General features: G+C 48.5%; 1 protein-coding gene across 1 annotated transcript in view; it reads right to left on the minus strand.

Annotated features, from left to right (window-relative positions):
- Nucleotides 1-465: 465 nt before the first annotated feature.
- The window catches only part of SIGLEC1 (sialic acid binding Ig like lectin 1), a 44,043-nt gene continuing 31,195 nt past the window's right edge, over nucleotides 466-13,313 (minus strand). Inside the window, exons 14-21 of the mRNA XM_079990676.1 lie at nucleotides 12,962-13,267; nucleotides 11,711-11,962; nucleotides 9,672-9,974; nucleotides 8,502-8,756; nucleotides 6,532-6,834; nucleotides 4,629-4,737; nucleotides 2,522-2,612; nucleotides 466-987 (exon numbers count right to left, since the gene is read on the minus strand). Coding sequence (XP_079846802.1) covers nucleotides 859-987; nucleotides 2,522-2,612; nucleotides 4,629-4,737; nucleotides 6,532-6,834; nucleotides 8,502-8,756; nucleotides 9,672-9,974; nucleotides 11,711-11,962; nucleotides 12,962-13,267 — 1,748 coding nt within the window. The 3' untranslated portion in view covers nucleotides 466-858. The remainder of the gene's footprint in view (nucleotides 988-2,521; nucleotides 2,613-4,628; nucleotides 4,738-6,531; nucleotides 6,835-8,501; nucleotides 8,757-9,671; nucleotides 9,975-11,710; nucleotides 11,963-12,961; nucleotides 13,268-13,313) is intronic.

Genomic DNA, 13,313 nt, shown 5'->3' on the forward strand with positions numbered 1-13,313 from the left:
CCATTAGATCCATTCGTGACTGATTCTGGGGTTGTGGCACTCATCTCGCTTTATTGGCTGAGGGAGCTGGCGTACAGCTTCCAGGTCATGTGGCCAGCATGACTAAGCCGCTTCTGGCAAACCAGAGCAGCGCACGGAAACGCCATTTACCTTTCCACCGGAGCGGTACCTATTTATCTACTTGCACTTGACGTGCTTTCGAACTCCTAGGTTGGCAGGAGCAGGGACTGAGCAACGGGAGCTCACCCCGTTGCGGGGATTTGAACCACCAACCTTCTGATCGGCAAGTCCTAGGCTCTGTGGTTTAACCCACAGCGCCACCCACGTCCCATACGAAGTGTTACAAAGTAGAAAAACATAGAGATATTGGTTATGAGTTTGAAATGTAATAGGGAAAATAAGAAATGCATACTAAGAGATTAGACAGGAAAATTTTCAGACAGGACTGATGGAAGTAAAAAAAAATGAAGATGTAAAAATATGTTTAATCACCGTTGAAAATGGTATGTTAAAAAACTAATAAAAATTTGTATATATATATTAAAAAAATGAAATCTGATGAAGTTCAAAATCCAAGACCGATTCTGAAATTTTAAATGAATGAAAAGGTTAATGGTGGTTTGGTGAAAAATGGGGTGCCTGAAATGATGAGGCTGTGGGTCCCTCTTTAGCGGTGGTTCCTTCAGTGCAGGGGGCTGGACTAGATGACCCTCAGAGTCCCTTCCAACTCTACAATTCTATGATTCCAACTCAGGGTCCAGAGCAACAGCCTTTAGATGATCACACTTTCCGCCTCGTCCTCCACAACTGGCATGGTCTTCTGGTTGCTGTGACTCCCACTAGATGTCTTCCCACCGCTCATAAGGCGCTTGTACAGCTCTGTTCAGAGGGTTCTTCCTGTGGAGGAATGTCGGTCTTTGCTCGCAGCTTCCTGTAGGGGAGGCAGAACCGGCCGGCCGGAGGTGTTCCAGGGTTCTGCTCACTCAGCTGTGGAAAGAGCCAAGTGACCAAGTCAGATATATGGAACCTCAGCAATCCAAAAAGGCTCCTGAGGTTGATTCCCAGCTCCCAATGTGACCCAGTAGCCTAAGCGAGGAACTGAAGGTGACATGGATTAGGAAACACCTTCTGCCCCACAGGGATTCCTGAAGACTAGAGAAGAGACTTCCCTCATCAACCTCAGCTTGCATCACCCCATCACATTACTTACACTTGCCCACGATCAATCAGTCGTTCCCACCAGTGACTCACCTCCACAAAGGAAACTTGCGCCACGTGCAGCCCTGACATTGCAGAGCAACTGATCCCATTCTAAGGCAGAAGTAATCGCCTGTTCCGAGTTTGTGTCCCTATCCAATCCTAGTGCTAGGGGCTTGGATGGAGGCAAGGCAATAGCTTTGAAGAGAGTTGAAACTCTCTGGAAGTTGTGCAGAGGAGGGTGGCCAAGATGATAAAGGGCTTTGGAAACAAAGCCATATGAGGAACAGTTGAGGGAATTGGGTAGGTTTAGACTGAGAAGAGAAGACTGAGAGGTGATATGAAAGCCAAGTATCTGAAGGGCTGTCACATGGAAGAGGGAGCAAGCTTGTTTTCTGCTACTCCAGAGGGCAGGACCTGAATTGATGGATTCAAATGACAAGGAAGAAGAGTTCTACTAAACATGAGGAATTTGCTGACAGTAAGAACTGCTTGACTGTGGAATGGACTCCCTTAGAAGGTGGTGGACTCTCCTTCACTGGAGCTTTCGGAACAGAGGCTTAATGGCTACCCACCAGGGATTCTTTAGCTGTGGTTCCTGCATTGCGGGGGTGGACAAGATCACGCATGGAGACCCCTTCTATCTCTACAATTGTGGGATGTGAAAGTTCTTCTTGGTGTTTAGTTGTGTGGGATGTGAAACACCAGAGCAGTCAAGTACAACATTCCTAGAGTGAACATGTTTACACATGGGGAGGAACGTTTGTCCAGCCAGCAGGTCAACTTCCTGTTTCCTTCTGGGCTGGGACAGACTTCCTCTGCATGTGACTAGAGGTGGGCGTGGCCTCACCTGTGCAGGTAACGACAAAAGCACAGGGCAGGGCAGCCATCTCTCTCTCTTTGTCTACATGCATTGAAGAAGCAACATCTGCTTAGCCAAAGATGCTCTCTTGGCCTCCAGCCAAGAGAAGACAAAGGGACTGTCTCCTTATGAGATAGTTTCCAGGTGTATGTTACTTTTCTAAGCCAAGTCTGCCTTCTGGGATCCGATTGTGAACAGAATGTGAGTAAACTCTTTTTATACTTTTATAGAAGACTGTGTCGTGTCTTATCTTTTATGAGGGAATAAGGGGGAAATACCAGAACAGTTATTATAGAGGCTTTAGCGAGCCTGAGCAAACGCATCCGCTGTGAGTTTAAAAGGGGGAATGTTACTCTGCTAAATTGTGAAATTGTTAACACAAGTTGGAAAGGCTATAATCAAACAATATATCCTCTCCTGCATCCCTGAACATGCCCACAACAATCCAATGATTCTATGAACCTGGACAGTCTCGTCTCTGTTTTCTGCCCCTGCTGCTGCTTCCGCCTTCTTGTTTTTCTGCTGCTTCCACCTTTTGCACTCTTCATTGATCCTGGAAAATATAACACAAGAGGTTGGAGGGGCTGTCTCTTTAGGTGTGGCTACGCTGCAAACTTGGGAATCTGAGAAGAGCCTGGATGCTGGATCAACCCTATGTCCAGCATTCTGAGGCCAACCCGATGCCCGCAGGAGGAATCCCACAAGCAGGAGCAACAGTGGCAACTCTCCCCACTTTCGATTTCTCCTGGCAGCTGGTAGCAAGAAGCATTCCTGCCTCGGACAGAGGAGGGAGAACGAGGCTGCCAACAGCCTTCTCCTCTGCGAGTTTCTCTACTCCAGTTTAGAAGCCACCCAGGTGGGTGGCTATCACTACTTATGTTGGTTTAATGCAGGTGGAAACAGAAGGAGAGGACCTCCTGATCTGGGATAGCTCATTTGGCAGAGCACGAGACATGGCTTCAAGCCCCATGCGGGCAAAAGATTCTTGCATTCCAGGGGGTTGGACTAGATGACCCTCGTGGTCCCTTCCAACTGTACAGTTCTATTATTCTAGTACAGCTTTGGCCAACCTGATGCCCTCCTGAAATGGGAAGCAACCAACACAATATGATGTCAACAGCCCTCTTTCACTCTCGTTCCCCAGCCAGTGGTAGCAAATTCAGGAGGTAGCATGCCATCATGGTGACCAGCAGTGATTGTTAGCTTTATCTTCTAATCCTTGTAAAAGTTGCAGACCCTCCAAGTGTCCCTATTTTCCAGGGACACTCCCAGATTTACAGAAGCTCTTCCCGGTTTCTGATTTGATCCCGGGATGCCCTGCTTTTCCTTAAAAAGGTAAAGGGACCCCTAACCATTAGGTCCAGTCGTGGCCGACTCTGGGGTTGCGGCACACATCTCACTTTACTGGCTGAGGGAGCCGGCGTGCAGCTTCCGGGTCATGTGGCCAGCATGAAGAAACCGCTTCTGGTGAACCAGAGCAGTGCAAGGAAACGCTGTTTACCTTCCCGCCGGAGCGGTGCCTGTTTATTGACTTGCACTTTGAGGTGCTTTCAAACTGCTAGGTTGGCAGGAGCAGGGACCGAGCAACAGGAGCTCACCCCGTCACGGGGATTTGAACCACCGACCTTCTGATCGGCAAGTCCTAGGCTCTGTGGTTTAACCCACAGCACCACCCGCATCCCTTCGCTTTTCCTTAGCACGTTCCTATTTTCAACAGACAAATGTTGGAGGGTATGGAGTTATGCGACCCTTGAGCCAAGGACATAAATAACTATACAACCTTTAGAAGACATCTGAAGGCAGCCCTGTATAGGGAAGTGGTTTAATGTTTTATTATGTTTTTATATATGTTGGAAGTTGCCCAGAGTGATTGGGGAAACCTAGTTGCATGGGCAAGGGTATAAGTAAAAAAATTATTATTATGGAATAGGTAAAGGTAAAGGGACCCCTGACCATTAGGTCCAGTCGTGAACGACTCTGGGGTTGCGGTGCTCATCTCACTTTACTGGCCGAGGGAGCCAGCGTTTGTCCGCAGACAGCTTCTGGGTCATGTGGCCAGCATGACTAAGCCGCTTCTGGCGAACCAGAGCAGCCAGAGCAGCGCACGGAAACGCCGTTTACCTTTCCACCGGAGCGGTACCTATTTATCTACCTGCACTTTGACGTGCTTTCAAACTGCTAGGTTGGCAGGAGCAGGGACCGAGCAACGGGAGCTCACACTGTCACAGGGATTCGAACCACCGACCTTCTGGGCTCTGTGGTTTAGACCTCAGCGCCACCTGTGTCCTAAATTATGGAATAGGAAGTCCCTATTTTCATTGGAGAAATGTTGGAGGGTAGGAAGTTGGTGGCCATCACTACAACTTGTGGCAGCAAATCCCATGGGCTCCCCCCCCCCCCCAAAAAGGTCCTAGAAATAATAAGAACATAGGAATAGCCCTGCTAGATCAGGCCAGTGGTCAGTCAAGTCCAGCATCCTGCTATCTCAGACGCCGACCAGATGCCAGACTTCCTCTCCCCGAATCCATTGGGTTAATGATGGATGGAAGCGAACACCAGCCAGCCTTACCGGGTCCAATATGTTTGCATCCCAAGAGCCAAGCCACAAAGCAGAGCTGCACAAGTCAAGGCAAAGAATACCCCAGCCAGGATCTTGAATAAGTGGAGGTCTGAGAGTGCTGCAGGCAAACAGAGGTTGGGGTGGGTGGGTGAGAAACTAGCTCAGAAGAGGACACTGAGAACCACCCATGGTGGGGGGCTTATCAAAAAAACACATTTCTAGCCTAAGGTGTAAAGGCAGTGAAAGGAAGGGCAGAAAAGGATATTGTTTGGAGAACCTGCTTCCTCAAACCTTATTAGGAGTGTGTCAAGAAGGCTTGTGCAGGAAAAAGCCCAGTCTTGAGCTAGCCTGATATTATTGTTTATTAAATTTACCTATCGCCCTTCAACCCAAGGTCACAGGACGGGTTACAACATAAAACAACTGAAAGGAGGCGCCCTGTCCTTCTAACTGAATCAGGCATTCAGCTCTGATGATGATGATGACGATGATGATGATGATGATGATGATGATGATGATGATAATAATAATAATAATAATAATAATAATAATAATAATAATAATTTATTATTTATACCCCGCCCATCTGGCTGGGCTTCCCCAGCCACTCTGGGCGGCTTCCAACAAAATATTAAAATACAGTAATGCATCAAACATTAAAAGCTTCCCTAACGTAGGCATGCTTTCCCTCTGAGAATGTGGGTTAATTTCTAGCCATGTGTAAAGTGGGAATACCTCTATATAAACCTGTGTGATTTACAGGACGGCAGACTCCACTTTTGCAGGTTCTCCACCGGCCGCTGTTGTTCTGACCAAGTAAAACTGTCTCTAGCATCACAGTGATGTATTGATTGAGGAAGTCCACCGCAAGCCACTTTACAGTGAAACGGATTCCCTCAGGAGGTTGTGGAGTCTCCTCCATTGGAGGTTTTTAAGTAGAGGTCGGATGGCCATCTTTAGCTGGGGTCCAAGGCAGAGGGTTGGACTAGATGGCTCTTGGTGTCCCTTCCAACTCTATGAGTCTATGATACAGGATCTCTTGGACTGGGGATTATGAGAAGAGGTCCAGCTGATGGTTTAGTGGTGACTTCAGCCCTGTTTTCTGCAGGAATCGGCTGCAGAATTGAGTCCCCCCAATTTGTCAGCTGATGGGCAGTGACTTCACGTCTCCTGTCTGGAAGGATCAACTGTGTATTTGAGTTCCCTAAGAGAAACTCAGTCACACAGCTGATCCAGCCTCATCTCTATGTGCTGCACATCTGACGTCACTTACGATGTCTGTGTTAGAATTCCTGCTCTGTGATTGCAGTCATCGGATTGTTGTCTTTCACATAATGGTGTATGTTTTGACTCCACAGAGTGGGAAGTGACAGAGACAGGATGTTTGTGTTCCTGTGTTCCATGAAGTGGGACTATTGTCCTTTGTTCTTTTTCTCTTTGCTGTCTCATACCAGAGAGAAAGGGAGCCAAGTTGCAGTGCTCCGTGTGTGTTTATATGTAAATAAAAGTAGATTAGCCAAAATGCTGAGTTTTTCACCCGAAATGCGCAAACTCTGCGGATCCCTAAGTGTGCTGATGTCTGTTGGCATCAGTCACTGTGATGTTTGAGCTGAAGAAAGCTTTTGAAGCTCCCGAACGAAAGACCAGGAGGGAGAGAACATGCCAGTCGGGCATGTGTCTCTGCCAGGGTCCTACTCGAGTGTAGGCCAAGCTCCTGGCAGCCTGGTGTGAGGCAGGTAGGTGTGGTTTGGGGGAAAACAGCTTTGCGGGTCAGATTTAGCCCATGGGATGGTGGTGGCCATCCCATAGTGTACTGGTTTTTAGAAAACACATGGACTCCCCACTCCTTTTTAAAACCCTGCTCCTTTCTCCATTTCTGTCCCCCGGCCCCCCCTGCATGAGTTCTGCTCACTCTCTGCGCTGAAGTCAACAGCGCTGGCCATCTTTCCAAACGTGTTGCCGGCCTGGCAGACATAACGCCCCGAATCCTCTGGCGTGACGTCTCGGATCTCCACCCTCAGGCTGTTGTAGGAGGGGAACATGGCGAAGCGCAGGCCGGCTGCGGCATGGGAGCGGTTGGTGTCAGCCAGGAGCCGATCTCCTTTGTACAAGGCCAGCAGGGAACGGGGATGGCTGTCCACCTTGCAGTCGATGATGCCCACTTTCCCGTTTTGGTTGTCCAGGTAGGCGCTGATGGCAGGGGTGCTGGGTGCATCTGAATGGGTAAGAACATAGAAAAAAAAGATAGTCCATCTAATCTGGAGGTGTCAAGGACCGGCTGGATGCAGAGGAGTGCTAGGAGGCTGCAGCTGGGGGAACCCCCAGGGCAGAGATTTTCAACCTTTTGGAGTCCGTGGCTCTCTTGACCAAATACAGATGTACCTTGGTTCTCAAACTTAATCCATTCCAGAAGACTGTTCCTAAACAAAAGCCTTCTCAAACCAAGGCAAACTTTCCTATAGAAAGTAATGCAAAATGGATTAATCTGTTCCAGACTTTTAAAAACAACCCCTAAAACAGGTATCTGAAGAAGTGTGCATGCACATGAAAGCTCATACCAAGAACAAACTTAGTTGGTCTCTTAGGTGCTACTGGACATTTAAATATATATATATATATATGAATTTTACTATCTCACAAGACCATTGATCCATAAAATGAAAGCAATAAACAATGTCCTGCAGTCACACAATCGATCGATCAATCAGTAGCTGAACTGGGTTCCACACAGTCACAAAAACAGAACAAAAAGCCGCAAAAACGCAAAATAAATAGCAAAAACAGACAGACCTCAGCGCAACGCTCAAAACGGAAGTGTGGCAATCAAATTGGAAACGTTAAGACTCATAACGGAGCACGTTTGACTTCTGAAAAAAAGTTCGCAAACTGGAACACTTACTTACTTTGAAACAAATTCCTGTTTTGATTTATTCTTTATTTTTCCTGATAGACCATCTAATTCTGCATATTCTGTCAGCTTTTCAATCCAATCTTGTATAGATGGAATTTCTTTACTCTTCCATTTTGCCGCCATTTTCTGATGGGCCTCAGGTGGCGCTGCAGTTTTTCCCAATTCACCCAGAGCCTCTAGGATTCTAGACCCTGGGAATGCTGTGTCTAGTTCTGAGCACCACAATTTAATGAGGATATTGACATGCCCTCCTTAAAGCTGCTTGGCAGGGGGTTGGACTCGATGGCCCTTGTGGTCTCTTCCAACTCTATGATTCTATGATTCTTTGATTCTAGGTGTGCAGAGGAGGTGTGACCTGGATGACCAAGGGTCAAAAAAACCAAGCCTTATGAGGATGAGTTGATTGAGTTGGATATGTTTAGCTTGGAAAAACGGAGACTAAAAGGAGATCATAGAATTATCGAGTTGGAAGGGACCCAAAAGATCATCTAGTCCAACCCCCTGAAATGCAGGAATATGCATTTGTCCCATACAGGGATCGAACCAGCAACCTGGGCATAATCAACATCACACTCTAACCAATCACCCAAACAGATGGTCGCCATCTTCAAATATCTAAAAGGCTGTCCCATGGAAGATGGAGAAAGATCTCCTGCTCTGAAGGGTAGAACTCGAACCCATGGCTTCAGGATACAAGAAAGGAGATTCTGACTAAACGTCAGGAAGAACTTTTTGACAGTAAGAGCTGTTCAACGGTGGACTCTCCTTCCTTGGAGGTTTTTAAGCAGAGGTTGGATGGCCATCTGTCATGGATGCTTGAGCCGAGATTCCGGCATTGCAGGGGGTTGGACTAGATGACCCTGGGTGCCCTTCCACTGGTACAATTCTATGAATCGGAGGTGGGACAGCCCAGTGGGCTGAGCTGGCCTTGTAGCAGCCTTTACAGATCTCACAAATACCCCCGAACTTACAAAGCACGTTCAAGATGACCAAGGCAGAGGTCACGGTTCCCGTCCTCCCCTCTGCCTGGCAGTGGTACGAGCCAGCATCATCTCTGGCCACGCCCACCAGGAGGAGGGACCGCTCTGGACCACCCCGGAGCCACTTGCTGTTCTTGTACCACGTGTAGTTCATTTCTCCCGCTGCCTGGCTGACAACCACACAGGTCATGTTGGCCATTGCTCCTTCCTGGACATCGGGAGACGGCTCAATCGTGACCCTGGCATCTAAGTAGGGAAAAGAGGAAGACAGAAACCAAAATAATTTGTCCTTTTCTGATTCCTGCGTTAGTTACTGCAGGGCTGGATTACTGCAATGCACTCTATGCGAAGCTTCACTCGTGCCTGATCTGGAAGCTGCAGTGGGTGTAGGATATGGTTACCAGATGACCCTGTTTCCCGGGGACAGTCCCTGGATTTACAAATCTGTCCCTGGACAAAATCCGTCCCCGGAATGTCTCTGGATTTCATTTAATGTCCCTGGATTTATATTTTAAGGGTTATAGATATATTAGTAGGGAATGAATGTTGCGTGATGGGTTCAACGGCACAAGACACATCATATGGGGACTTCCGCCGAGGCAAAATGGCGGGCGCCATGGCAGCAAACAGCTCCTGAAGCCAGCCAGAACCAACTGCGCTACCAGGCTGGCTCCGGGCTGCTGAGACTGTCGCTACCACCGCCCCTGCCAAGTGGGAACCAGGGACGCCCGGTGTGTCAGCTGGGGGAACCGCTGACCTCCCCTTGACCCAAATTGAGCTGGGAGTGAGAGCACCCGGCCAACTGCCCAGCGGCTCTCCGGGGACAGGAAAACCCCAGAGCCGACGCAGGGAGGAGGAGGAGAAGGAAAAGGAAGAGAGAGAAAGAGGAAGGAGAAAAAAGAGGGGGCCCCCCGACCTTGCCACACCACTGCCGCCGCTGAGGAGGAGAAGGAGGAGAGCACTGGGAGAGCAAGGACATGTGGCCGAGCCCAGGCCTGACCTGAGCCTACTCCACATGTTGGAAAGGCTATTACCAGACAATATATCCTCTCCCGTATCCCTGAACATTCCCACATGCTGGCAGTTGTGTGCCTGCTGGACACACATAAAAGGGTGATTCCCCCACATGGGAAGGGGAGAGGGTAGAGGAGAATCACTCACTCTCCACATTGAAGCGCATGGAGGCGGTGGTCTCCCCATAGGTGTTCTTAGCTGAGCATCGGTACTGCCCGTTGTCTTCGAGGCAGAGATCCTTGATCTCAACTTTGAGGGCGTTGTGGGCTGAGTGGACAATGAGTCGCTGGGTAGGGAGAGTCCCAGAACTCCTGCTGGAAGCCAAGATCACGCCCCCCCTGTACAGGGTGACATCGGACGGTGGGTGGCTCTCAACTGTACACTCGATGATGGCCTGGCTCCCGGACTGAGTCTCCAGGAAGGAGGTCAGGGAGGGCTTCTTTGGAGCATCTGTGGGGGAGAATTGATGTCACGTGTCAAGATGTTTCTGCACAAGAGGTGGTGGCCTGGCGGCAAGGGCCGAATTTAAACCGTGGATATCTGCATTTTTGCATTGCAAGGGAGCTGGACTAGCTAAGGTAAAGGTAAAGGTAAACGGCTCAGGGCCACAGTACCTCACAATGCCTCTTTCTATATGAACCTACCTGGATCCTGAGATCATCTTCTGAGGCCCTTCTTCGTGTGTCTCTTCCTCGAGAGAACAGTGTCTTCTCTGCAGTGGCTCCCCGTCTGTGGAATGCTCTTCCCAGGGAAGTTTGCCTGGCGCCTTCATGATACACCTTTAGGTGCCAGGCAAAAGCATTCCTTTTTAACCAGGCCTATTTACATACTAAGCCCTTTTAAAATGTGTTTTTTTGGGGGGGCTATTGGGTTGTTGTTTTTATTTTTATTAGATATTTTGTGGCTTTATACCTTGATTTTATTTTGTGAGCCACCCTGAGACCCCTGAGTATAGGGCGGTATATAAATTCAATAAATAATAATAAAGGACCCCTGGATGGTTAGATCCAGTCAAAGGCAACTTTGGGGTGCGATGCTAATCCCACTTTCAGACCGTGAGAGCTGGCGTTTGTCCACAAACAGTTTTCTGGGTCATGTGGCCAGCAGGACTAAACTGTTTCGGGGCAACGGGACACCGTGACGGAAACCAGAGCACACAGAAATGCAGTTTAGCTTCCTGCCGCAGTGGTACCTATTTATCTACTTGCACTGGCGTGCTTTCAAACTGCTAGGTTGGCAGAAGCTGGGATTCTGCTACAGTGAAAAATCTTGAAAACTTTTGAAAAACAAAAGAAGAATTTGATTTGAACTGCACTGCCAACCTTCCGATAGGGAAGCCCCAAAGGCTCAATGGTTTAGACCACAGCGCCACCCTTTGGATCTCTTCCACTTCTTCGATGATTCTATAATTCTAAGTACTGGGTACGTACTGCAAACATCAGATTGCTTTGGGGGAAAAAAGTGGCTTGCAATAAGGCATACGTTAGATAAAATTGGGTGCTAAGTATGTGTACTGTATCAGTAGAAATGTATGAAAACTAACCCAAATGGTTGCAGAAATAGACTGAACTGAACCTAAGGAAGGAAGGAAATAGGCTGACAGGCATTTCATCCCCAAGTCTTCAAAGTGTCTCTCGGGATGTATGCAATCTTATCTCTAAAATGGAAGTCACAATCAAGTGTTTTTTCCCCATGGGGAGAGAGCCCAGATTCCCTCCCCTTCAGATTGTAATCAGCAAGTGCAGAGATTAGTAATAAGAATGCTGAGTTAGTTGTCACTTTGGCTTCTGCCTCCATATTTAAGGCACAAGTCATTTTTTCTTCTTTCCTTTTTGAAAAGTTTTCAAGATTTTTCACAGTAGAAGAATCCCCCTTTCCCAGTTGATGAGCCCTATGTGTCCATTCCTATAAAGTTCCTCCCGTCTCCTGCTCCACTCAACATTTTATAAATTGAAAAACTATCCTGGGAGTTTGGGAGGTGTGGAGGAAGAGAAGGAAAGTAGACTCATGACCGCACAGGTGCTAGCCAATCAGCACTGTGCACAGCGACTCACTTTTCCCTGGACAAAATGGGTCATTTTAACAGGCTCCAGTGTGCAGATTGCAAGACCAGCCCCATGGTTTAAGGAACATTTCGTAAGTCCACGCACAAACCCATTCCAAAAGGGAATTCTTGCTGTACTCACAGAGCACCCTCAGGGCAGCAGGTGGAGACTTCCTGGTCCCCCTCTCGTTCTGAACTTGGCAGGAGTAGGAGCCCATGTCGCTGGTTGCCACTGCCTGGAAGATGAGGGAGGGGGCCGGGCCCTCAGACAGCCACCTGGAATTCTTGTACCAGGTGTAGACAGCTGTTGATGGGGAGCTTCTGTCTTCACAGACGAGAGAGACCCGATCCCCTTCACGCACCTCTGAGACTGGCTTAATCACAACCCTCGTAGCTGCAAGATGGAGAAGAGGGAAGCTGAAATGAATTGAAGCCACCAGCTCCAACAGGGAATCATCAGCTTCCCCAACCTGTGCTAAGTATCATTGTTTAATGTATATTGACATGGAAAACAAAAATATACTGTGCCTGTATTGTTTGGAAGCATTGCTTGACACGGTGCAAAGGTAAACAACGAAATTGGCAGCCATGGAATGTAGTGATGGCCGCCAGCTTCAATGGCTCTCAAAGAGGATTAGACAAAATGAATGGGGGCCAAGTCTATCGATGGCCACTAGCCACAATGGCTTGTTAGGAGCGTCCTACTCTCGTGTAGGGCCCTGGCAGAGACACATGCCCAGCTGGCATGTTCTCTCCCACCTGGTCGATCGCTCGGGAACTTCAAAAGCTTTCTTCAGACTGAACATCACAGCGTCTGATACAAGAAGCATCAGTACACTTAGGGATCCGCAGAGTATTTGCAGTTTGCGTAACAGACCTCAGTAGCACAGCATTTTGGCTAATCTACTTTTATTTACATATATTACACTCGGAGCATTCTGCCTTAGCTCCTTCCTTTTTCTCATCAGACAGCAAAGAGAGAAAGCACAAAGGACAATAGTCCCACTTCACGGAACACAGTGATACCAAAACATCCTGTCTCCGTCACTTCCCACTCTGTGAAATGAAAACATACACCGTCATGTGATAGACAACAATCTCACGACTGCAAACATGGAGCAGGAATCTTAACAGGGCTATTGAATACACCTGTGAAGACCACTTGCTGGAGAATCGCAAGCGGGGAGAGGGATGCTGCACTCAGGTAATGCTTGGGGACTTTCCATTGGGACACCTGGCCGGCCACTTTGTGAACAAAATGCTAGACTAGATGGGCTCTCTTGGGTCTGACATACTTCCCCAGTTACCTAGAGGAGCTGTTGGGGATTGACTTTCTGGGACCTTCTGCCACTGAGCTACAACCCTTCCCCAAGCGTCAGCTGTCTTCACTCACTCGCCACTGTGAAGTCTAAGGAGGCGCTGGTCTTGCCAATGCCATTGCTGGCCAGGCACTCGTACATCCCCTCATCGTCCAGGCTGACATCTTTGATCTCCAGTCTCAAGGAGTTTGGAGAGGCAGCGGCGCTCAGCCTATGGTTTGGTGCCCGGCTGGCTTGGAAAGAGCTGGATGCGAGGACTTCGCTGCCTCGGAGGAGGGAGAGCACAGACCAGGGGTTGCTTTCGACAGAGCACACAATGATGGCCAGCATCCCTTTCTGGGTCTCCAGGAAAGACTTCACCCAAGCGTTCCTGGGAGGATCTTCCAGTAGGGAGAAAGAGGAGAGAAATCAGCAGAATCAGGCGAC

The sequence above is a fragment of the Podarcis cretensis genome (genome assembly GCF_951804945.1).
Source record: "Podarcis cretensis genome assembly, chromosome: 9".
Classification (NCBI taxonomy): Eukaryota; Metazoa; Chordata; class Lepidosauria; order Squamata; family Lacertidae; genus Podarcis; species Podarcis cretensis.